This window comes from Pelmatolapia mariae, linkage group LG7 (assembly GCF_036321145.2).
Source record: "Pelmatolapia mariae isolate MD_Pm_ZW linkage group LG7, Pm_UMD_F_2, whole genome shotgun sequence".
NCBI classification, from domain to species: Eukaryota; Metazoa; Chordata; class Actinopteri; order Cichliformes; family Cichlidae; genus Pelmatolapia; species Pelmatolapia mariae.
Genome location: NC_086233.1, coordinates 38,086,643 through 38,111,895, shown reverse-complemented (window position 1 = coordinate 38,111,895; position 25,253 = coordinate 38,086,643). Strand labels below are relative to the sequence as shown.

The window sequence follows — 25,253 nt, the reverse complement described above, 5'->3', positions numbered from 1 at the left end:
CACTATTTTCTTTAAGTGTCTTTTAGACCCCATTTCTACAAGACTGCTCAGAGACTTAATTAATGCTTCAATCTTAAATACGCTCAGCCTATCTCTATAATCGGCTGTGTACCACAGGCTTTCAAGCTGGAGCTAGTTAAACTGTTACTGAAACTGTTACTTTACTTAGCGGTCTTAGCTAATTACAGGCCATTCACCAACCTTTTATCTCAAAAATTCTTGAAAGAGTTGTTGTCAAACAACTAACAGATCATCTGCAGAGGAATGGTTTATTTGAAGAGTTTCAGTAAGAGTTCATCACAGTACACAAACAGCTTCATTGAAGGTTACAAATGATCTTCTTATGGCTTCTGACAGTGGACTCATCTCCTTCAATGAAACAAATATGTAGGACTGCTTTCTTCCATTTCCCTAGCACCTCTAAAATTAGAAATATCCTGTCTCAGAGTGACGCTAAAAAACTAGTTCATGCATTTATTCCTTCTAGGCTGGACTACCAGGATGTCCAAAAAACTTCCTGAGTTAGGGTTAGTATTTATTTATTATTGACCTTATAGTACCGTATCACCCCATTAGAGCACTTTGCTCTTGCACTGAAGGATTACTTGTGGTTCCTAGAGTATTTAAAAGTAGAATGCGATGCAGAGCCTTCAGCTTTCAGGCCCCCCTTCTGTGGAACCAGCTTTGAGTTTGGATATGGGGGTGACCGTGGTTCAGGGGTTTGGGAAGCTCATCTTATAACCAGAAGGTTGCCGGTTCGATCCCCTGCTCCGTCTGTCCTGGTTGTTGTGTCCTTGGGCAAGACACTTCACCCTACCGCCTACTGGTGTTGGCCAGAGGGGCCGATGGTGCAATATGGCAGCCTCGCTTCTGTCAGTCTGCCCCAGGGCAGCTGTAGCTACAACTGTAGTTTGCCTCCACCAGTGAGTGAATGAATAGTGGAATTGTAAAGCGCTTTGAGTGTCTAGAAAATAAATACAATCCATTATTATAATTATTATTATTATATAGGAGACAGACATTATTTCTACTTTTAAGATTAGGCTTAGACTTTCCTTTTTGATAAAGTATATATATATACTTTATCAAGGGCTGGATCGGGTGAGCCTGAATCCTCCCTTAGTTAAGCTGGGGCTGCTGGGAATTAACAAGATGCATTGAGTATTTCTTCCTCAGTCCCCTTTCTCACTGTGTTAATAGATCTCTCTGCATTGAATCATACTTGTTATTAATCTCTCTCTCTTCCACAGCATGTCTTCATCCACTCACCCCTAACCAATTGTGGCAGATGCCCCCCCCTTAGCCTGGTTCTGCTGGAGGTTTCTTCCTGTTAAAAGGGATTTTTTTCCTTCCCACTGTCGCCAAAGCATGCACTCATGATTGTTGGGGTTTTGTCTGTTTTCTTTGTATTATTGTAGGGTCTTTACCTCACAATATAAAGTGCCTTGAGGCAACTGTTGCTGTGATTTGGGGTTATTTAAAAAAATCGATTTGAATTAATTTTATTACTATGTAATTGTAGCATATTTCAATCATAATTTGGATTCCTCCTCTCTTGCAAATTTCTTCTTTGACAATTTCAATTTAATTTTTTTTGTTTATGATAATAGCCTCCCATACTTTAGAAAGCCCCGTGGTAGTGGAGTGGAGAGAAGACCCGTGAGTACAAATGGGTGTGATAATGTGCAGAAGTTCAGGGAGGTACTGTGGCATGAGGTTTTCTATGGGCTTAAAGTTTCATAGTTTTACAATATGATTATTATTTAACATCTTGATGCATCCTCAATCATCCAGGTAAGGAAATGCCAAAAAGTAGATTCTGTTCATCTGGTTGTAGCGTTTTTAGTGGGTGGTGGTGTTTAGAGCTGCCTACCAAGGGGTTGAGGATTGAAGCCAAAAACTTTGAGCTGTTATAGGTGACTGAGTTGATCATACAGACAATGGGTCTTTTCACGTTCTTACAATGCCTTGATTGCAGCCATTCCCAAGCTCTGTCTAAATTGTACTCATGGCCATTGATCAATGGTTGTTAATCATTGATCATGACAATTTGCATATTAATGATCGAGGAACTGACCTCACAGTCCATTGTTCATTCAGGGGTGCTAGTTTCACTCATTGTGCAAATGTACTGTTTATAACGTTGGGGAAACCTGCAGTCAGCTGAGACTGAAGAAGTCACTCGGATGAGTGACGAAACATTTCTCCCACTGAAAACACTACGTCCAGATGAACAGAATCAACCTTTTTGGGATTATTATTCAACATTAATATATATTAAAGTCAGTATTATTACAGTATTTTATTCACATAAATCTAAAGTTAAAATATTTTTCATATTTCAAATCACAAATCACAGAAAATATGCTTAAAAATTTATTGTGGAAAAGGGGTGGTACACTAGGTCACAGTCCTTGGTAAGCATGGATGTAGGATTTTCTGTTCTTTGTGGTCAACCACATTTCTGAAGACTTAATCCACATTACACGGAGGCATAAATTGTAGTGCAAAGAGCCCATGGAAATTAGTTCTATGGCAGGACGACAATCTTCTTCTCCAGCTTCTGCTCAGGGAAGATGAACCTCCTCATTATGTCGTCAAGCTCTTCCAGAGCCAGGTGGGCATGAAGCACGGATACCTCATCCAGGTCAGAGTTAACCACCCATTTGAGAGCTCGGTACAGGTCCAACAAAACATCACTGAGAACCTGGAGGAGACAGACACTAATGAAACTTTGGAATAGGTGACACTAAAGTGACACAAATGTGGGGGTGCTGAGTTTTCTACCAAGTACATTTCATGGCATATGACTCAAAACATTCCTTATCCTCCCATACACTAAAAAAAAAAAAAAGAAGCATAATAGTAATTGGTTACTTAATAAAAAGTCTGCTTAACTGAAATACATTCATTTTTTTTATTTGTACTTCAGCTATTGTTCATTCATATTTACCAAGCTTTAGCATGTTTATTTTAGTTGCCTTTTTTGCTTTTTTCTATTAGACATTATTTAAAGTATTGTAAAATTCAAAGCCACGGAAAACTTTATTTGTTGGTCTCAACATTGACCAAAATAATTTGTTTCCAGTTATATTACCAATTGATAATTAAGAATCCAGACCCTTATACTGTAAGACAATTGCTACCTTGGAAAATTGCTTAAAGTAGTTTAATCAACACAACCCATTTTTACATAAAGTGGGAACCAGTTTACATAAAATCTAGAATTTTAGATAGATATAGGTATTGTTATAATTTGGTTTAGGGTCTGATTAAATAAAGTAGGAACACAGCATTTAGTATTTCTAATTTACCTCGAAAACTATGATTCAAAAAAATAATGTTCCAGATTTCAAATGGATTCTGTCGTTGGGGGAGGTGAGGGGGGTTAAACAGTCCTTCTGGTTTCTTCCCAGTCTTGTCTTCCAATAATGTCACTGTGTGTCATTAGTGCTGTGCAGCTGGTGTCACCATCCTCCAGCTGTTCCAGTAATTATACAACCTGGACTAAGTCAAACAGCTAGCCACTTCACTGGGGTCATGACAGGCGATTAAAAGCTATATAACACCTGAGCCAGCTTTTTACATATAACTAGCTACTACAGCTTTAAACCCCCCAGCCTATTATTATTATTGTTTTATTATTATTATATTATGACATGTGCAATGACAATAAAGTTGAATTCTATTCTATTCTATTCTATTATTAGCTTTCTTTCATGGCTTTGATCAGTTGGGCCACAGACAGAGGAATTGTAAGGATGTACTGTGCTGATTGGTTCTTATGGGTTGCTAGGTGGGGGTGGGGGGTTCTGTGTAAGAAACAGACCCCAGGACTCTTTGGTGTTCTTTTGTTGTTTCATCCTGAGATATTTCTAGTTAGTTCTCTGACTGTTTCCCTGCTTTCACGGTTTTCCCTGGATTTGCTGATCAGCTTGCTGGTCTAGTGAATCACCTGTGTAGCTGACTCAAACAGTATTCGCCACATAGTTCTCATTCACAAAGTGCTCTACACCTACAAAACCTAACATTAAGGCTAACAGATGGAGTTTTCCATTTCGGTTCAGGTAGACAACAATGAAGAACCACTTAGAGCTAAAAAGACAGAGTGAAAGTGGCTAAAGAAATAAGTTTTACGTCATGGTCCCTCAGTCCTCTCTGTGCGACTTCACTGGATTTTATTTTTATCTCTCCTCTCTACTCTGACTGGTGCATTCCAAAAGTACCTCCTATCTCCTCTTCCCCACCTCTTTTCCTTGACCTCGATAAAAACGTCATTGATGAAAACGTCATTGAGGTCAAGCAAAAGTGGGTAGGAAATTTTAAAGGACTTAGGAAATGAAAAGAGCGTGCTGAGAATAAAAAAATACCTTACATTAGTCTCTCATTAACAACATGATGTCCGGATGTTGAACTGACAATATGCAGAATGTGGAGAAAATGGACTACAAAACGTGGAAAAGTGTTTGCCCCGTTCCCGATTTCCTATTTTTTGGCATGTTTGTCACACTTAAATGTAAATATTAGAAAAAGCTAACAGCCTGACCTCAAACTGAAGCGCATTTGCACATTTGTAAGTGTTTCACTTTTAGGAGAAAATATTTAAATGAGTCACGTAAATGTTAATTGAAAAGTTTATGGCACACAATTTACTGCAAATTGCACGCAATCAAACATGGAAAAAACAAAACAAAAAAACGTGTATGTGCCTGTTGTCTGTAAAAACAGCCCAGCACTGTCAGAAACACCCCTTATGGAACTGTGTTAATGTCACAATAATAGAACATTCAATAAAACATTTATTCACAATAGCACCTTACGTGGGTCCCCAGTAATACACCTACCAAATTTGAAGTAACATCTCATCCTAAGGTCTTCTGGCATTAGGTTTAGGAAGCATTGAATTCAGTTTTCTAAGACATTTTTTAAAATACCCAGTGAGCTGTGAGAGTGTACCTGTGTGCTTTTGTCCCCAAGACCACGGAGCAGCGACGCAATAACGTGGACAGCAGCTCTCCTCACCTCTGCCTCCTTCTCCGTCTTTATCAGTGACGTCAGACAGGAGCTAATCTGCACAAAAACAGAATGCAAGATGTTCTTTTTAGCACTTTTCCAGGGTTTTGCTGCACCTGTCCCAACTTTTTTAGTCATGCTGTTGTCATCAAATATGAATTGAGTTATTTTTCATGAAATAGTCAAATGTAAAATATTGTATTCCTTGTCCAATGTATGTGTTCCTATTTTACACAAGTGTCCCAATTTTTTGGGAATTATATTTGTACAAAGTATATCCACGATAGATAATAACAGTTAATAATGCTTTAAACTAACAAGCACAGATAACACAACTGCAGATAACTGTGGAAGCATGGAGTCTCACATTTCAGAAACACAAAAAATTATTTTCCCCAATTGGACTTAGTGCAGTTTGATTTATTTTAAATACCTACCATCTTTATCTTGCACAGAGCTGCTGTAACTACTCTCAAAATATTACCTACCAAACCAAAATAATCCCAAATCACAAATACATCTGGTTGGTTATTGCAGCCTTGCAGCCTGGTTGAAAAAATTGGTGTATTTTCAATATTTTTGTGAGTTTTGCAGTTTTCATTTCAGGCAAACTAGGAGGGACTGCTAGACCCTCCATCAGCTTCTGAAAGCCTGTGTAATATTTGGCACTACGTAATATTACAGACATGAAATCTGTTAATTTAACAACATTGAAAAATTACAAAGAGTTAGTCACTATAGAGCTGAGCTGTGCATCTCAGGACAAACATTCAGCATATTTAGAGTGAGATCTGTTTGTGTGCTGCAGGCATATACAGAGGTTGCTCATTCATGCCAGCTATGGAACCAACATGTCAGCCAGTTTACAGAGTGAAGTTAAACCAAAGTTCTTGAAAACCCACTTGTTCAATTCAATTATTTTACTAATTATCCTTTCACTGTTTCTATTGTAAATTATTGTCCTGTGTTTACATTGTTCCATCTGTTGTCCTGTATGAGGCATGAGTTATATAATGCTGTAAAATGTTTATTTGTAAAATCTTGTTGGTTTTATTTTTGTCAGTTGAAGCTGTACAGCTGTTTGTTTTATTTGGTCAATGGACCGAGAGTTCTCCATCTTTTCTACTCTCCAGGAGCACTCAAAGCACCCATTCATACAAGAATCATACTTTTCTATCTAACATTCACAGACGTTCATACTCGATGGGTGCAGCAGAGAGCAACATGAGGTTAGCCCAAGAATATCTGGCACGCAGACTGGAGCAGCCTGGGATCGATCCACCAAACTTCTGATCAGTAGACAACCCGCTCTACCTCCTGAGCAACAGGAGTCAGATGAAGCCTCTAGAATTTCATGCCATTTAATTTATACTCCAACAATAACCTGTTTTTTGCTTAATGGGTTCTTAGAAATTTTAATGTGTTTATTTTCTGTTGTCTATTGGTTAACCCTACCTCTTGAGCTAGCGACCCCAGGGAATAGTCCAGTCTCTGACAGATTTCCCCCAGGTTGGACAGACTGCTAGCCCGGATGCTTTGGTCAGGGTCTCTGGATTCTCGCAGGAAGATGCCCACCAGAGGACGGCCAAGGTGGGGAGCTAGTTCTCCTAAAGGAGAAACATCAAGCAGACAGGTTAGATCTAAGGCTCCATAAAACTGACCATTTATCAGATGATGTCATGTCTGTGGTTCTCTAGGTGATTGTAGTCATCTTCTGTGGAAAATACACTATATGAACAAAAGTACTGGGACGACCTCTTAATATTTGATTCCAGGTATTTTCAGGTTTTCACAGATGTATAAAAATCAAGCACTTAGTCATGCGGTCTGCCTTTACAAACATTTGTTAAAGAGTGGGCTAATTCTAAAGGACTCAGTGAATTCAGGCATGGTACTGTAATAGGATGCCACCACTGCAACAGTCAATTTGTACAATTTTTTCCTCCTAGTTATTCCACAATTTACTGTAAGCGGTATTACAGCAAAGTGAAAGCATTTCAGAACCACTCAATCACAAAGTGGCAGCCCATGTAAAGTTACAAGTAAAGTAACTGAACAGGGTCAAAGGGGGTTTCTGGTTACGTCATAAGTTATGATTTAGAGTTCTCATAGAAGCCTAAATCAGACATGAGACCTGCCTGACCCATGTTCATGGTGGGTATGCTACACAGAGCTAGTCATATTTGTCTTATCCAGAACAGACACCTTGCAGCTTAATGATGTTAGCTTGTTCTACAATAGCCTTTTTTCAGCTCAGCTGCTCTCACTTTATTTCCATCTTTCACTAGCCGATCACAACTAGCTTTAACAGACTCCATGAAAGAGAAATGCATTTCTTGCTGTTTTAGAGTCCATACTTGTATCAGTGTGTGTCTCAACTACACACATTAAAATTCAACATTGGTAAAGCTGGTAAAACTGATGCACTCCAACAAATACATCTGCACGTTCTCTTCCTGTACATCCTGATAAACATCATGTTTTGAGAACAGCAGCTGGTTCAGAGCTCTTCCCTTTCAGTGCATGTCCTATCACTGGTTACTATGAGAGTTCACAGGACTGTGCAAGGCCATTAAGCCAGCCACAGTTAGCAAACCAAACATTCATTTATTAAACATTTGCTCAACCAGGCGAGTCAATTAAGAGAACTTTCTTACTTAAAAACGATGGCCTGGCAAAAGCCGAATCTTGGCCAGTCTTGTGGGAGCATTTCAGCCAAACAGAGGAGCTCTCTGGGTGCCTGTGCAACAAACTGAATCTCAATCCAATCTCTCAGCAAGGATATAAACCATCTAATTGTCCCAGAGAAGTGGTACGATGGCAATCTGGCACATTAAAACAGAGTGGGGTGGGGGGGGTTCTGTCAGGAAAGATTTTTATACACAGGGTTCCTTCTGATGGGGATCTGCAAAGAAAACAAGCATGCACTGTGGTTTTTGTGTGGCTGTGATGACTACAACAAAGTAGTCATTTTTTTACCCGTTTCTTAAGGGCATGATATTCAGATATTGTTTATCTGCTGTGGATAGTTTTTAGACGTGACACTTCTTTTACCCTTCACTTGTCCAGTTTCCTCAATTTTTTAAGGACACTGCACACCATGCAGACATGTGCCATGTTTTACCTACTTGTCAGGTGGCTAGCTCTTTGGTCAGCACTTTTTGGTGTGAAAATGCAATTTCCTGTTTTGTACAGCTTTTTGAGTATGTTGACTATGACTAAATCGAACATTACATCTAGGGCTGCAACGATTCATCAAGTCATTCGAGTAATTCTATTATAAAAAATTCTCGTCAGAAATTCTTTTCTTCGATGCTTCATTTAAGGCAGGGGTGGACAACTCCAGGTCTCAAGGGCCGGTGTCCTGCAGGTTTTAGATATCACCCTGGGTCAACACACCTGATCGTTGTGTTAAACAATGTAAATGCAAGCCTGTCACCCACATTTGCAACTAAAAACAGACCTGTGATACAAAAATATTCAGAAGCAATTATTAGAAACCTGATAACACAACAGCAGCAGTGATAATGATGCTGGTGTAGTTTAACATGGAGCTAGAGTCTGTTTACACACCGCGAAGAGCAAAGAGGCAGAGCCGTTACCGACACACTGAGCTCAGGCAGCAGCGCTGCTCCTGTAACCACCTTTCAAACCTTTACTGGGAAAAACCTAGCACGAGTCTTTTATCAAAGCACCTGATCAACAAACTCTGATATGAAGAAAACAAACTTTGTAGCTGCTCCATCCACACCGTTTGTTTTACACAGTGAAAAATCTGCAGTAAGCCTCCAGATGTTTTAAAATATGCAGATGAACTGTTAACTTAATCTGATAGCATGTTTAAATTATACAGCTTATTGAAGGCTGACGGCAGCTGTCCTATTCTGCATAACAGGGGCGAGTCTAAAGGGGGGCATGGGTGTACTAGACCATATTAAAAGGATTTCACAACATTTTTAAGATTAAAAGTGAAATAATATAAAATATTGTATTCATTAAATTGCATTAAAAATGTGAACTAAAAAAAAAAAAAAGCTATTTTCCACAAGCCAATAAAGATGTACATGGGCCAGTAAAACTCTGAGCCACTGACCTGAAGGATTTTACGGTGACAAGTGAATTATAGTTAATATTAATTACCATCGGTCTTCAGCAACACAAAAACTTGCCTTTTATTAATGTCAAAGAGGTCGAGTACAGGTACATTTTATGCCTTAGTTTATATGGTGTATATATCTTATTTCATTCTAATTTTAAGTAAGATTTTTCATAGTCTGGAGGCTGCAGATGGCTCAGGTCTCCTGGGTCTTTCTCTGTCTGCCTCTGGCTCCTGAGACACAGTTAGTGTGGCTTCTTCTTCCATCATTACCAAGTATAATTGGTGACAAACACACATGCAGAGGCACGCACACACACACACCAACAAGATTGTGGTCAGCTGCTGCCTTCTTGTATGTGTTTTCTTACAGGTGCAGCAGTTAGAGACTAGAGATGGCACGATACCACTTTTCCGATATAGTGTATTTTTTAATTAATAAAACTGTTTTTCTAATATCTTGCTGCATTGTGTATAGGTTCATAGTCAAGTTTTAAAAAAACAAAACACTAAAGCTATTCTGTTATACCTGTATGCAAAAAATACACTGCACCCAAAATGTTTCATAGTTCAGCAATACTGATCAATCTAATAAACTTAAACCTGCACCATCCTCCATATTCTGGTTTTTTAAAGAGTACTTAGCAGAAATATTAAACAACCTAACTAATAGGGTTGCCAACTCCCAGCATAAAAAAAAAATACCAAACAAACAAAAAAAAAAAAAACAGGGAACCACCCCCCACCTTCCGCCTCGTGATGCTTAATCGACGTAATCAATTTTAATTTAATGCACGTGTAAAAAAAAAAAAGAAAAAAAAATTGCACAGAAACCAATTATTTTTCTACAATAATTAAATAGATTCAACATCTTTCTTCAAAAGAATTGCAGACTGCACAGATGGTATCTTCCCAAAAGTACTGTAGCTTACTAGGGTATATTAGACTTAATAGTTCCTCTATACAGTAATGGACTTCTATACATTTTACATCAGATTAAAACTTTGGGTTTAAGATTCAGATAATTATTTATTAAAAGCTAGACATTTTAAATGAGGATAAGAAAGAAAAGTATGTCTTTGTGCCCCCTTTTCCCTGTTCATGCCCTATCGGCCCCCCTGGCTAAACTTTGCTAGATCCGCCCCTGCACAGTTACCAGCTGTCAGCTACATAGAAAAGGATCCTGGTCTAGAAAGTAATATTAAATACATTCTAACAACAGCTTATCAAGCTTAAACGTGCTGCTGTTGTTTAGCCGCTGGTTTCCTCTTTCTGGTGCAAAGTGGGCGATAAACAAACAAGAGAGACGGGAGTCGCGACAGAAAAGCCGATCAGCCGATCATTGATCGGTTTCATGATTGAAGTAGCAGCAGGAGAGGGAGGGAGAGAGAAGAGGCAGTCGCTCCATATATCGGTTGTTAAGCTTAACGTGGGAATGCTTTACAAACATTCAGAGATGAACTTACACACTTGCTTTACTTCTCTCTGGGATAACCTTCTCGGAGATGAAATGCCAGGTTGGTAGCGAGGCTCCAAATGCTCAACCAGACCGCCGATAGGTCTCGCACGCCACAACCGCTCTATCATGTGACGCATACTCCTCCGACGTGCTACGGTTATGAGCTGAGTTACGCCATGTCACAAGTTTTGTGAGGTGCTTTTGTGATATTTAATGGATCGGATTACATTTTTTATTTCTCTCCGATATCCGATCCAGAAATTTAGATCAGTATCGGACCGATACCGATACGTAATATCGGATCGGTCCATCTCTATAAGAGACACATTGTGTTTTTCCACTTGTGCTCTGTCTTGTTATTCTCATCTTTTCACCTATTTTCTTTTTTATATATACAGAAATAAGATGAGTATATAGAGAGTCTATAGAGCTCATCTTGAAAAGAGCAATGTTGCCACAACAGTGTGTTCAATGTGACAGACATGAAACAGAAGCAACAACAATAAAAAAAAGTAACATCACAGCATAATTGTTAAGTTGAATCTGATGATGCTCACCCATGGCCCTGCTTGTCCTCATCAGGACTTCTCCCACTTTAAGGCGGGTTTCCACGGAGCGCTCTTTGTTGGAGGAAAGGAGGGAGGGTCCATGTTGGAAGTCTTTTAGGAGCCTTTCCAGTATTTTGTCAGGGTAGGAATCAGCCAATGCAGCCAGACCTAAAGACGGTTTATAATGAGTCCATCAATCATCAGCAGCATCTGAGTACTTCATCAACATTGGGATGAACCACTAGATTACCTTGAATGGCTGACAGGTAGACGAATGAGTCTACATGCTCCAGGTTTTCTAAAAAGAGCTGGAGAAAAATAGACCATCAGCATGATTTATAACCACACGGTCTACTGTGTAAAAAACACACACAACATCAAAACATACAAACAGCAGAGCCAAGAAGAATACACACCACTCCATACATTAATCAAACAAACAAACAAATAACATATATATTTTTTAAAAAACTATAGTTTCAGTTAAAATAAGGAGAAAGGACAGTACATATGAAAAGTGACCTCTAGAAAACTCAACTGTGTGACAAGGCAGAAAAATCAATAAAGGGGGTTTTTGCTGAAGGATGATTGAAGGGGATGGGCTTCTGATCAAACAGAATAATACATTAGTTGGTATCTTCTCTTGCCCATACCATCTTAACAAGCCCCAAGAGCTCAAAGTTCTTTTGAGCTGTCTCAAAGAGGTTCAGCTTCCTCATTTATTATAGAAGTCTCAAGAGACAAAGACCTTCACATTTTTTTAAACAATAACACACTGACAGATTTTACTGTATATGTGCCAAAAAACCACACCAGATGAACTGTAAAAGTCATGAAAAAGAGAAAAAGAAATCCATCTAAAACTTGACACAGACTTGAGAGCTGTTCACAAAAGCCTAAACAGAAATGGGCTCAATGGAAGAGTAGATGTCAAGAAGTCATTATTAACCATAGGAAGGGAAACTGGGAGGAAAAGCGATGGTACGCTAAATTACTCAAGAACTGGGCTGAGAATCAGTGACAACAGGTTTTTTGGAGTAAAAGCTACATTAGCTGCTCCCCTGCTTGATTTGGCAGAGCTTCAAGCTGGATGCCCTTCCTGACATCAAAGCAGTGACCTTTCACTTGCCAAGTGAAAGTGTTAACTAGTACACCATGGGAGGCATAACAGGTGGGTTCATCTCAGGAGTGATGAACCCACACTTGAAAAATTTGGGGGAAAAAATGATCAGGCCTAGTGACAAATCAGAAAAAATAGGGGTGTGGGGAGGGGACTAATGACAAATCAAACAAAGTGGCTGGTAAAAAAAAGAAAAGAAAAAAAAAATCAAAACTTGGTTGAAACTGTCATCAGTATGTACAGATGAGGTCTGTAAGTACAGCACAGTGAGTGTCTACAGCCACACAGCGGAGGCTATGTCATGGTGGGACATAGCCTCCTGGGAAGAGCTTTAGAACATTTTTCTCCCCTTATTTAAGTTTTTTTTCATCCATCCATCTTCTTCGGCTTATCCGTGGCCTTGTTGCGGGGGCAGCAGCCTAAGCAGAGAAGCCCAGACCTCCCTCTCCCCAGCCACCTCCCTCTAGCTTGTCCGGGGGAATGCCAGGTGTGTCCTGGGTCTGCCCCGGGGCCTCCTCCTGGTGGGACATGCCCGGAACACCTCACCCAGGAGGCATCCTTGTCAGATGCCCGAACCACCTCAACTGGCTCCTTTCGATGTAGAGGAGCAGTGGCTCTACCCTGAGCCCCTCCCGGATGGCTGAACTTCTCACCCTATCTCTAAAGGAGAGACCAGCCACCCTTCGGAGAAAGCTTATTTCTGCCGATTGTATCCGCGATCTCGTTCTTTCGGTCACTACCCACAGCTCATGACCAGTTTAAACAACTTTTAATAAATTGCTGGACGCAGTTCCAATCTTCCTAGCAAAATATATAAAGAAACGAGGGGTAACTGAAGACCTTTGTACAGTACTGTAAATGGTAAAGATACTGGTTATTATATAATGATTTTCTATTTAATGTCTAAATGTTTTTTCTATTTAACACTGACATACAGTCACACTAAGATGAACACACTGGGAGCAACTAACGCTTCAGTATCTCACCCGCTCTACACAGGCCACTCCAACTCCTGTATACTATATGTGTGGATAATCATTTATTTAATTTTGAAATAAAGTACTTGAATCAAATGAATCAAATTTCTCTACCTAAAAATTTAATTTATAATTGTAATTTATACAGAACTTGCAAATGTGAAGAACATAACATCTACTGAACTTGACAAACAAAAAGAAAAGAAAAGCCTAAGTTAAAAAAAAAAAAACAAAAACAAAAAAAAGAACAGAACAAAAAAAAAAATCAAAACACCAAAAATGCCAAAACATACGTAAAACAAAAAAACAAACAAAGCAGCTACCAGGTAACTTACCGTCAGGATTTTCTCCTGCGCCTGGATGGCCTCTGGGTTTCTATGTTGCACCATTTGTGTCAGTACCCTCAGGGCGTATGCTCTTGTTGGCACGTCTGGGTCACATGCCTCTAGCAGCCAGTCAGAGATGGGCTTGGAAGGAGGGCAAGAGTCACTGGAGCCAGAGGTCTGTCCTTCACATCCTGAACTTTTTCCTGACCCTCCAGAAGATGCTGTAAGTCTTTCATGGCTTTGGGCAGGTTTATGTGAGTCGTTTGATTCACCTTTCACTACATTTTTTTCAGCCGTTTTGTGGTTTCTGGGGGGCGGTGCGTCAGTGACAGAGATAGCCTCACTGCTGCTGTCAGGGCGGTATGCCCCGTGAGTACCAATGACAGCTCTCAGGTTGGACGCTAGCTCCTGAATAATCACGTCAGGATGCTGCTGAGAGAGTATCTCCAGAGGTGGCAGCAGCTTTGACATCGACAAGTAGTCCTCCACACTGAACTGTAAAGTCAAATGTAAGGGCTTCTTGAGAGTTTCTGTTATGCATTTACTGTTATAAAGTGTGTTAAAGTTCTAAAACTTTGTTTTTAATGTTGCTTCAATGTTCTTCAAAAAACAGATGGCAAATTGTTTGCACATGTACACAGAAGTACGTAATAGCTAAAGCTGGAATTATACTACTTGATTAGATCTCCATATAACAGGCATATGTACATCCTCAGAGTCTCAAAACGTTCCTTAAATAAAAATTCTAATTTTTTTTTAAAAAAGCTATCTAGTGTTATGTAAGGCATGATAGCAGATAAGCAGCAAGAAATAGAGGGATGCATTTTGTAAAACGAAGTCAACATATGAACATCACAGGCTTAGAATGACTTAAAAATACTGGCGACCACCGGTGCTACCTCTCAGCCTCTTAGAAGACACATCTATGGTATCAATTCAAAATTCTTTATCTCCTTGTTCTCAAGTTATTGCATTCATAAGATTTTCAGAAAAACTGACCTCTGAGAGGTTGAGGTCACTGAGATTTGGACTCATCTGAGATATTTAGTAGATATGCCCATATTAACAATATGAAGCTCCTACATCACCTTTTATGGTTGGAGGTAATAAAAAAACCTTTCTTAAACCCCCCCCCCCCAAAAAAAAACAACAAAACAACAAAAAAATACCAACTGTAGCCATCTATAAAAACACATAGAAAATGACCTTTGAAATTTAACTGAAGCTACTGTCTTGAGCAAAATTAATGCTCAAGACCTGCAGATACTCTGTTATTGTACAAATATAATGTATAATCAAAGCTACAAAAAAATGAAACTACAGAACATGATGAACTGTACGTGAATGAGCCACATGCAGCAGAATGGAGTTATCAGTCACTTGTGCATACCTGAGGTTCAGACAACAGTGCAGACACCAGACCCATCCCCATTCTCAGTGTCTGGCTCTCTACTGCACTGCCAGCATTCAGCCCAGTGGTCTGATCCAGGCCCGCACAGGCCCTCTGGAGCAGAGACATCATAAAGTCCACAACCTATAACAAATCCAGACAGGGGTCAGCTGCTCAGTGATGAAACATCAGGGAGGCAAATGTAGAAAGACTAAAAACAACAAAAGCAATTTGAAAAACTGAAGTGACAAAATTCATTTGAAAAGGGTGAAGTGCTAAGATATTAGCTAGCATAGGTGTATACGATTTTAACAAATACTATCATAAATAACATACTAATAAAGTACTAGAATTTATACCCAAAGCTGAAAAATAACTCTTAGATGGATTATTTTTTAAATTTTTCTTTTTCTTTGAAACTTCTAAGAAGTTTATGCTTCACTGTTGGGAAATAAAATTATAGTATTTTTTAGAATTTCACTTAGTACAAATGAGCAGAAATGAGTGTCTGTGTGTTGCACCTGTGCAGTGTGTGGATGCATCTTGATAACCAAGCTTCTCAGCATTGACCAGTAATTTAGCCCTCTATCTTCTCATCCAAGCACGGCCTCCAAAAACTAACATGGTAAGTGTGGCGAGGTCCAAAAATGTGAACTCCAGAAACTGATGGGTAATAAATGTGTCCTTTCACCTGACTTCAGGTTTTGTGTAGGGTAGTATAGTGGTCTACAACTTTGAGGACTGCACATATTAATATTGCTTTCGGTTCGATTGCATGAAGAACGTTGCATTAAAGTCCCAACTGCTCCAAAGCCAGTAACAGCCCTCCACTTGTGCCGTCAACTTTTTACCCCAAACATCCACATTTCTGATGATAATTCAAGAGTCGTGTTAGTGTGGGACTGTAGTCTAAAACATTATATAAAAATAAATAATAATGTGTAATACATGCAATACATTTTTTAGCAGTGGCCCCAACACTGCTCATCATTCACAGAAAGAACTATAATATAAGCACTACATGGGATCAGAGCCGCTTATTGTACCACAATTACATTTTTTACTGGCTGTAGCTGACAGTGACAGTGCAAAACTGAAGTCATCTGCTTTAGGAAAAATGACACTGAAGACATCCATTCTGTTCCTTCTGACTAGGAGAAACTAAATTACATATATCGAGTCAATTCAAATCTAATCTGGTAATGGCTTGCTGTATAAATGTTGTGTTTGGTCCAGAAGGTCCAGACCAGAAGCTTTATTTGAGAATTCAAGGTGACATTTAACCAGCATGGCTACCACAACATGCTGCAGCACAGCTTTGATCTTACTGGGAAAATCATTAATTTTTCAGCAGGAAAACGACCCCAAGGTGAGTAAGGTCTGTCTGACCAAGAAGCAAAGTGACGGAGTGCTGCATAAGACCTCATTATCTCCACTCACAAATCTTGTATAGAGTGAAATTAGTAAAAACAAAGGTTTACACATGTAAAAAAAGATTCACAAGGATAAACTAAGATTTTAAAATGTGTACGGTGATTAGTGTTTACATTTTGAGTACTCACACACGCATGCTCTGATTGATACACTAATTTTTAAAAAAAAGTTAATAGTGACAGATTGTACAGGTGACAGAGATGGGGTAAAATATTGGTAGTGGTAAATGTATGTTTTCTAGTAGAGGGGTGATCAGTCGTTCTGCTTATTTAGAAAAACAGGAATTCACAGGAAGTTGAATTCCCCGTTTCCTACTAGTACTTGAACTAACATTATATTACTGAAACATTGAGGAGCCTCAAACCCCATCTACACATGTGGCCTGTATGTATGGTGCACACATATTTAAGAATCCGTAAGTGAGCAAAAAGAATGTCAGAAATTTATTTCTTTTTTAAAGACATTTGTATGCACAAGACGTTTTTGAGAGCAGAAATAATCTGATTTTTGACACTGAAAAAAAATGTGTGTGTAAATTATTAATGTTAACATTTTCATATAAGCAATTGTAAAATACTGCTACATGTGTTTAAATTGCTCTCTATTAGTGTATGGACTGGTACACTCATTTGTGCTCAAAATATATACACAATAATTGTCGTACTTTACATCTCTGGATCACATCATGCAGATCTGTATACCTTTTAAGACTAATTTCATGTGTTTCTATATGTCTCCACTCACCTGTGTTGTTTTTCTCAGTAGATGAGTGTGCTGCAGGGACTCAACCATCGTAGCCAGTACATGAAGCAAAGCCAGTCTTTGGGCTTGTTTCTCAGCTCGACCCAGTAGCTGCTGCTCCACTTCCAGCAGCGTCATGGCCGACATGTCAACCTCTTCTTCATCCTTTGTTTCTTCATCTGCAACGGCCCAGCTGGTGAGCTCCTACAGAAGGAGCAAAGTTATCTGAGGTGTCTTTCTCTCACAGAACAAACACTGTAATATAATCTAGACATAAAACACTCCAATTCCCAATGGTAACTACATAAAATTATCAATTTCTACTGAGGCGGATGAAAGCTCACATAAGCACTATTTATGAGTTTCAGTTCTTTTAAAACCGATCCATATTTAAATGAAAATGGCCAAAAAAATAAAAATAAATAAAGCAAATTAAAACATTTTGTTCTGATTTTCACTACAATATTTGGTTGTTCAACTAATTAGATTAATTACAATTTCAGGAAATCAGGAATCAGGAAATTGGAGGACATGTAAGAATTGACTTGGATCATTGACTGGTCCAGCTTGGTGGGGTCCCGGGAGTGGGGGCTGTGCCACTGCCCCTCTCTCGTAACTATGTCACCTTGTATGTGCTGGTTGGCTTGTACTGGATCTCCGTAGAGGCTGTGGACCTTAGTGGAAACTTTTCTACTTTTCTGTCACACAGCACTCTGGTGTTCTTGGCTTCTTGGTTTCTGCTTTTGGTTGTGACCAACTGGGCTTTCTGGGCAGATGTGGGTTCTTATAACATCATCAACACTCTGCGTTGTTTGAAATCTGGTGACTTAGGTGATTTTGATGGGAGTGGAGGTGTCCACACGGTACAGTACATATGACATGTCAGTTTGCTTCCAATTTCACCTGCAGGTGCAAGTCACCTGTTAATACTTTTCTGAGGCTCTTGGAAAAAATTTGTAGGGACACCCCCCAAAAACTCCAAACTTGAACTCTGACATCAAGATCACCGAGATTCAAACTGAGATTTTTAGTAGTAGCAGCTATGGTATGAGTGTGAAAGTCCAAGGTGACTTTCTTCTTGAGTTACTGCATTTACAAAATTTTCAGAAAGCTTGCCTTCTGACCTCGACCTTGAGGTCAAGGTCAAAGGTCACCTTGAGGTTGAGGTCACTGAAATTCAAACTCATCAAAGATTTTTAGTAGATGCATCTACGGTATGAATTTCAAAATCCTATGTTGCCTTGTTTTCAAGTTATTGCATTCACAAACTTGGGTTTCCACGCCACCCGCCCACCTGGCAGGGTGATAATAATATTTCATCAGTCATTTAAGACTGAGAGGTAATGACTGAATGCTGGAAGTAACCCTCACTTTTGCATGTCTGCACTGCAGGAACTAAGAGCCATCATAGGTCAGCAGTCTATCCTTGTGCATCCCTGTTTACCTGCAGCAGGTCAAGGAAAAAGTCTCCTGGCAGATCACAGTCTTTGAGCTCAGCCAGCAGGTGCATCAGACACTCCACTCTCCACTGGTCCCCTGACAGTCTCTCATACATCTCATCATCTTCATCACTGGGAAACAGCATCAGAAAGAAAATAACATATTTAATATACTACTCTGCTTAAGCATTATGGTTTTTTGGACGCCCCATTAATATTTGGTTAAATAAAACCAGTCATTATAAGTGATCACCATTTTTAAATCATCTCCCATATGAGATGATATGGGATTTTCAAATACAGAGGCATTTGAAACTATGTTTCTTAATGCTTAATTCTTCATATTGACAACTTATGTGAGCATATAGGGAATGATATATTGAGATTCTAAATATTATATTACTTTGGACCTCTGACCTCTTCTGCAAGGTCAAATACTGCCTGTGTTTGTATTGAAAGAATAAGCTGCCTAGTTAGTTAGAAATATACTACAATATAAAATTATATAATAAGCTCAAGTGGTTCATGTACAGTTATTTACCAATTAATACCAAATGTTCATTACCTATTTGTGCACAATGTCACAATGTTTGAAAGCAAAATAAAACAATATTCCCTTAAAACCGAACACTGCCTGTCAGGTTTGTGCTGTTCGACTGCTTCTTGTTTGTATGGATTAGACGAAAATCAAAAATAAATTCAGATTTTTGCAAGTCATTAAAGATGTATTAATAAACACTTAACTTGTAATACTTTAACATTTTACTTGTAATGTAACATTTCTATATTGCTGTACTTTTATTTTTACTTTAAATCAAGGTTTTTAATACTTAGGATCTGTCATCTGTATGTTTAACATCATTACCTGCAACTCTCTCTGGAGCTGAGCCTGGCCCCTCCTTCACTGCCAGCAGTGAAGTGGGAGTTTGCTGCCACCTGGTTATTCCCTCTCTGGAGGCCTGAAAGCTGCCTCAGCATTGACAAGGCTGCAGACATCTCAGCGTGGGTCAAGTACCACAGCAAGATCTCCTGACAGGGGGCGCTGTGGAGCACAGAGTGCACACAGGTAATTACTGTGTTCTACATCCAGTATCAGTTTAACTTTTCCAACAAAATTAGTGACTAAAAAAAATATTTGTTGGGCGACATTTTAACTGTGATTACACTAAGACCAAAACTGAACTCAAATTGTGTCTCCACCCTTTTTTCCAAAATGGTCAACTCAGGCTTACAAAAAAAGAGTTGGTCAAAGTATCCAACCAATTAGCAGTGATCCACACGGCAATGGGTAATATTATTGTAGCCACATCCATTACACACTCTAAGGCAGCCGTCCCCAACACCCAGGCCACGGACCGGTACCGGTCCGTGAGTCGTTTGGTACCGGGCCGCGAGTGTTGAGGCTCAGGTGTGAAATGTATGCTTTTCAGGGTTTGTATCGGTTTTTAGCGTTATTTTGTTATCATTTTTATTGTTAACTTGGTTTTCCTGGGTCTTTTCACGTGTGTTATGCATAAAACGTCTTTTTTTCGGTATCGGTACTGGTTTTATTTTGTTGTATTTATCCGCGACACCTTAAAGGCCGGTCTGTGAAAATATTGTCTGGCATAAAACGGTCCGTGGCGCAGAAAAGATTGGGGACCGCTGCTCTAAGGCATAAATGCATTTAAATACACAAACTGATGAAAAAAGAAGCTGAAGAATGAAACAAAGTTAAATCGCAGCTAAAAACAGAAAATGTTTACCGGAGGTGAGAAACATTCTTCTTGGTAAAACAGAAGAGTGTGAAGATAACAGGAAGAACTTCTTCTAGAGCTCTGAGAAGAGAAGCTGAGGGAGTGTTTTCAACCATGCAGATCTGACAGCAACAGGAGACACAAGACAAGCATCAAGTAAACAGCATGATAAGGATTCACCCTGTGAAAAAATTCTGTTTATCAAAGCCACAAGCTGCAGGTACAGGCATGAAATCAACTGATGGTTCTTTTTTAATGACATTTCATTCAAATCAATTTATTCAAGTTCTGCAATTTTCACTAGATACTGTTACAAAAGTTAATCTGTGGTCTTCGTAAATGGTAAATAGTCTGGTTCTTATAATCACACTTTTCTACTCTGAGCACTCAAAGCGCTTTACAACTTGCCTCATTCACCCATTCGCACAAGCACTTTTTTCTATGCTACTTCAACGCCACTGAGAAGACATGTCTGACTCATCTGCAACAACAATTCAATGAAACTCAAACGCAGGTTACCCAAAGACCACAGTTCAGCTGGATTAAGGCAGAAGAATGGGAAGAGGCAATACAATAATGCAGTATGGGTAGGCTGGCTAAAAAAATGGAATACACTGGACCTAGTTATTAGGAAGATGCTGGATGGCACATTCAGAGATCATCTTGATGGCCCTATTCTACTCCACCAACATCCTCAGTGCCAGACACATCCTTCCCAAAGAGCTCTGTTAGATGAAAGAAATTCACTCCTCTTACATTCCTGCTTTTGCATGTCTGTAAAGCCCTTGCGTCCTCACCTTGTATACATCTTCCACACACTGTGTCAGTTCTGACTCTTCCACAGCAGTTTGGGAATCACCCTCATCTGGAAAAATGCACATAAACTGATTTATCATCCATATACTGCTCATCCATCCACCTTTATTTATAAAGCACTTTTAAACAACCACAGCTGATGCAAAGTGCTGACAACACAGCCTGCACATCTTCCTACATGAATTACACAAAGTAAATCCTCATCCTCAATCTAAACTCACCTTTTGATACTGGCTTTAGTTGTTAACATATATCGCAGTCATGTGCTTTACTTAACAAATGTATAAGACTACTAACCCAATGTGGGCTTTATGCCACAGCTGGCCTAAATTAATAGTATTGGCATTTTTTTGTATTCACAAATGTTGGATGTTTCTATAATGGTCAATCCACAATTGTTGTTTACTGTGTACCAAGACAGCACATTATTATTTTTTTATTAAGATGCCAAATTAGAGTTTATTACATATATAAAATTCCAGAAGAGAAGTCTTGATGCATGCTCAATCATCCAGGGAAGTAAATCCCAAAAGGTTGATTCTGTTCATCTGGATGTCGCATTTTCAATGGGAGAAACATTCAGTAACTTGGATGAGTGACTAAACGTTTCTCCCACTAAAAACACTACGTCCAGATGAACAGAATCAACCTTTTGGGACTCCAGAAGAGAATTTGCAGAACCTTTTAGAGAAGTATGTTGGGTATTTAAAAAAAAGATACCCAAATATATATATATATATATTTTTTCATTTTATCTTGTTATATTATGAGGTCAAGATGAAGATGGTTGTGTTACTGACTGGGGATAGTGGTGCAACGGTGCAGTGCAGCAAGCAGAGGACTGAGAAGGTACTTTTCGGCAAAGCTAGGTCTTTCTTGCACCATAAAGAGCACCGCCCTGGTGGCCACAAGCTGGAATTGACGGGATGTCAGCTTGTCTTTGAAGTGCAGGAGTTCGAGGATCTGGAAAACAACACAAACAACAAACAAGCTGGTTTATTTAAACAAGAAATGAAAAGACTTTGTAATTTTGGGGGGGATAAAACTAATCAAAAGCATTTCATTGGCTTGTAATATTTAGAAAATTGTCCAGTTTGACCTGAAAATGTTTTATAGCTTTTATAGTGTTATATTTGTCTGCATTTCATTTTGCATCCTTGTAAACAAAAGTTAAATAAAATATAATTTTTAAGAGTCTAGATAAAAGAGAAATACATTATATTAAAAGTAATGTGAAGAGTATATAAACTAGACAGAAAACTGAATAAAGAAAACTGGTTAAAGCAAGAAGGAGTCCATAAGGACAGCGTTAGTTTTAGCTTAAGGTTAGAGTAAAGGTAAGGTTCACTCAAATACTGATTAAGGTTGGTGTAACAAAGGTGATTGTCATTGTGATGTACTCTCCACAAACACAGGGGATGGGGATAACCTGAGGGCAGATGTGTCTGAAGTAGGCGTCAGCTGAGGCAGACTGCTGAGGGCAGGCAATGAGGATCTTTGCCACAGCATCGCATTTCCTCCAGTCTGACTCACCCCCTGAAACAGGACAGAAACAGTGCTTCTGTTTGGTTGGAACCACAGACATATATTGGCACAACTGGCATCACCCACTGGTGTCTGGCCTTTTTGCTGCTGTGTTACTAGAGCTCACATTATCTTCTGGCAGTATTTGATATAATTCAGATTTCATAGATGAATTAGTGATCACAAGCTGGTGATACACCTACCACAACATTTTCACAAGCATGTTTGTGCTAATTCTTTTCAAAATACTGTGCATGATGGCTGCATTTACACTTCTCACCTGTGCCACCCTCCAAAATTGCTCTGATAACAGCCTGCACACCACTGGGCTGCATTAGTCGCTCAGATAGCAGCTGACCACACAGACGCCTCAGCCAAGCTGGAGCCCTGGAGCTACAACCACTGGAGCTCTGAACTGGACCAGACTGAAAGGAAGGAGACATCTAAAGTGAGACCTCTGAAGTAACATATTTATTATTATGTGATAAACAAACAGGTTTACAAAGATCGAATACGAATAAAAAACATGACCTGCACAGCAGCCCAAATGAATTGATCAAATGAGTAAATCAGAACAATAACCCTTGATGAAGTTTACTAAACTTTGGGGTGATTTCAAGCAAACAAATCACCATCCAGCAGCACAAATTTATATTTGTCAAATAAGAACTATGCTGTCATTATCACCTGTTTGGCTCCTCCTTGGAGAATAAGGAGCTCTTTGATGACAATTGGCTGGTACACTTTTCCAAGGAGGGTCTTGAGAGTCTCCTTGCATGTTTGACATTCCTCAGCACTGAGCAGCTGCATTAAAAAACATTCAAGAAGAACGAAAGAAAATTAAAACAGTATCTTCCAGAGAGACCGCTGGGTCTCAAAAATTAAAAACAAAAAACCGCCTACCCCACTATTAAGTCAGTTACGTCATTATTCCCTGACATTTCAGTGCAAAAATAATCCTGACAATGAGAACAATAATTACCTTTTCATCCTTGTGGTGCGGCATGTATCCCAGCTGGCATATTGCTGCAATAATGTCTCCCAGATATTGTGTGAACACGAGTGTGGCAAGAGACGACAACTCTGCCAGCTCCAACAGGACCTTAGTGGTGGTAAGAAGGCGGCATGCCATTGCAGACAACGGGCCCACATGGACTAGTTTTTCCACCATGGCTCCAAAAGCTGACCTCCGTCCTAGTGGGACACCCACTCCAGGGGCCAGGTATGGGCAGAGCCCCAGACAAACCACAAACTGCAGAGCAGCTCCGATTGTCTTCTGCTGGGTGATGCTGAGGACGTCAGGGGCTAAAGGTGGGGCCATCTCAGGGGTACGACTTTTTGGTGCCAAGCAAGATTGGTCCTGTTGGAAACGCTCCAGTTCATCAGAAAGGTGACGCGATAATGTGAGTAGCAGCAGGAGGCATTCCTGGACAAAAGCCCATGTGGCGTCATCTGTATCCGCACAGAACCAATCTGCTGTTGCCTTAACCCCCTCCCTAAGCCTCTTCACATCCTCAAAGTTGCTCTCCCTTTGAAGTTGCTCCAGGAGATGGGCCCGGTTGGCCCCCAGAGCTTCCAAAAGGACGTCCTGATGTGCGGGTTGAGCCTTATGTGCAGATACCTCTGCAGACACACAGAACATCACACTACACAAAAATTCTGTACAGCACTATAAACTTTTTTTAAATGAGAGAAAAACAGTAAATTCAATTCAATTCAGTTTTATTTATACAGTACCAAATCACAACATCAGTCATCTCAAGTCGCTTTATATTGTAAGGTAGACCCTACAACAATATATAATAATTGGGCTTGTTTTCTCTAAACTGCATAATATACACATTAAATGTGTCCTCAAGTACATCTATCATCCTTTTTTACTTTTAGAGGTGTGCTATTTTGAAACGTTTAGCTTCCAAAATCATAATCATAATTCTATAAGAAGGTACTGGAGAATAAATTAAAAATTCTAAATCAACTTGGGGTTTTTTGTGGGGTTTTTTTGTTTTTTTTTACAAATCATCAGCTGTAGCCGTAAACCAAAGACGTTCGCTACACGACTGTGAGACCAAAGGCAAAAGTTACGACAGCTAAAATATTTGCTATACATTATTCAATGTACTTGACCGATGTGCTTCTGGAATACATGCGTTTATTTAGATTAACGCCGTCAAACAGTCCACTTACCTTTAAGAGGTCTGGTGAGGATGTTTATCGCACATATAATCGCGGAGGTCATTTGACTTTCATACAGATTACAAATTTTACATTCCAAGTCTGATTACGGATATAGACGGCTAAGGCTATTAAAACCATTTCCAAGGGGCGCCGAAATAAGACGTCAGCACGCTGCTTTCATGGGATTGGCTGGCAAGTGCCGGAGGGTCGTTCCCAATGACTGTAGAAAACATGGACGACGCGACAGGACCTCCTCCCATTGTAAAAAAACAAAAAAAACAACCTCCTTGTCCGGTACGGATCGGGTAGTGACACTTCTCCCATTGTGCAAAAATGAAGCTAAAATATCCAAGAGCACCTGGCTGCAGCCAGACCCTTCTCAAAATATCCCGCTTGTGGACGCTGCCATCTTGCATTTTTGGAGGCAGAGTCTGCGCAGAAGTGACTTGAGGTGGA

At 39.5% G+C, this 25,253-nt stretch overlaps 1 protein-coding gene across 1 annotated transcript; it reads right to left on the bottom strand.

The window, feature by feature from the left end:
• Window positions 1–2,363: 2,363 nt before the first annotated feature.
• Window positions 2,364–25,210, bottom strand: tango6 (transport and golgi organization 6 homolog (Drosophila)). Its single transcript, XM_063479013.1, has 18 exons — window positions 24,807–25,210; window positions 23,602–24,242; window positions 23,307–23,423; window positions 22,900–23,044; window positions 22,525–22,631; window positions 21,896–22,058; window positions 21,077–21,144; window positions 20,289–20,401; window positions 19,409–19,585; window positions 18,549–18,675; window positions 17,108–17,308; window positions 14,930–15,073; window positions 13,549–14,034; window positions 11,367–11,424; window positions 11,126–11,284; window positions 6,469–6,620; window positions 4,957–5,070; window positions 2,364–2,707 (listed from the first exon to the last, which is right to left on the bottom strand). Exons 1-18 carry the CDS (start codon window positions 24,856–24,858, stop codon window positions 2,531–2,533), a joined length of 3,201 nt encoding a protein of 1,066 aa, XP_063335083.1. The 5' UTR covers window positions 24,859–25,210; the 3' UTR covers window positions 2,364–2,530.
• Between the last annotated feature and the right edge of the window lie 43 nt (window positions 25,211–25,253).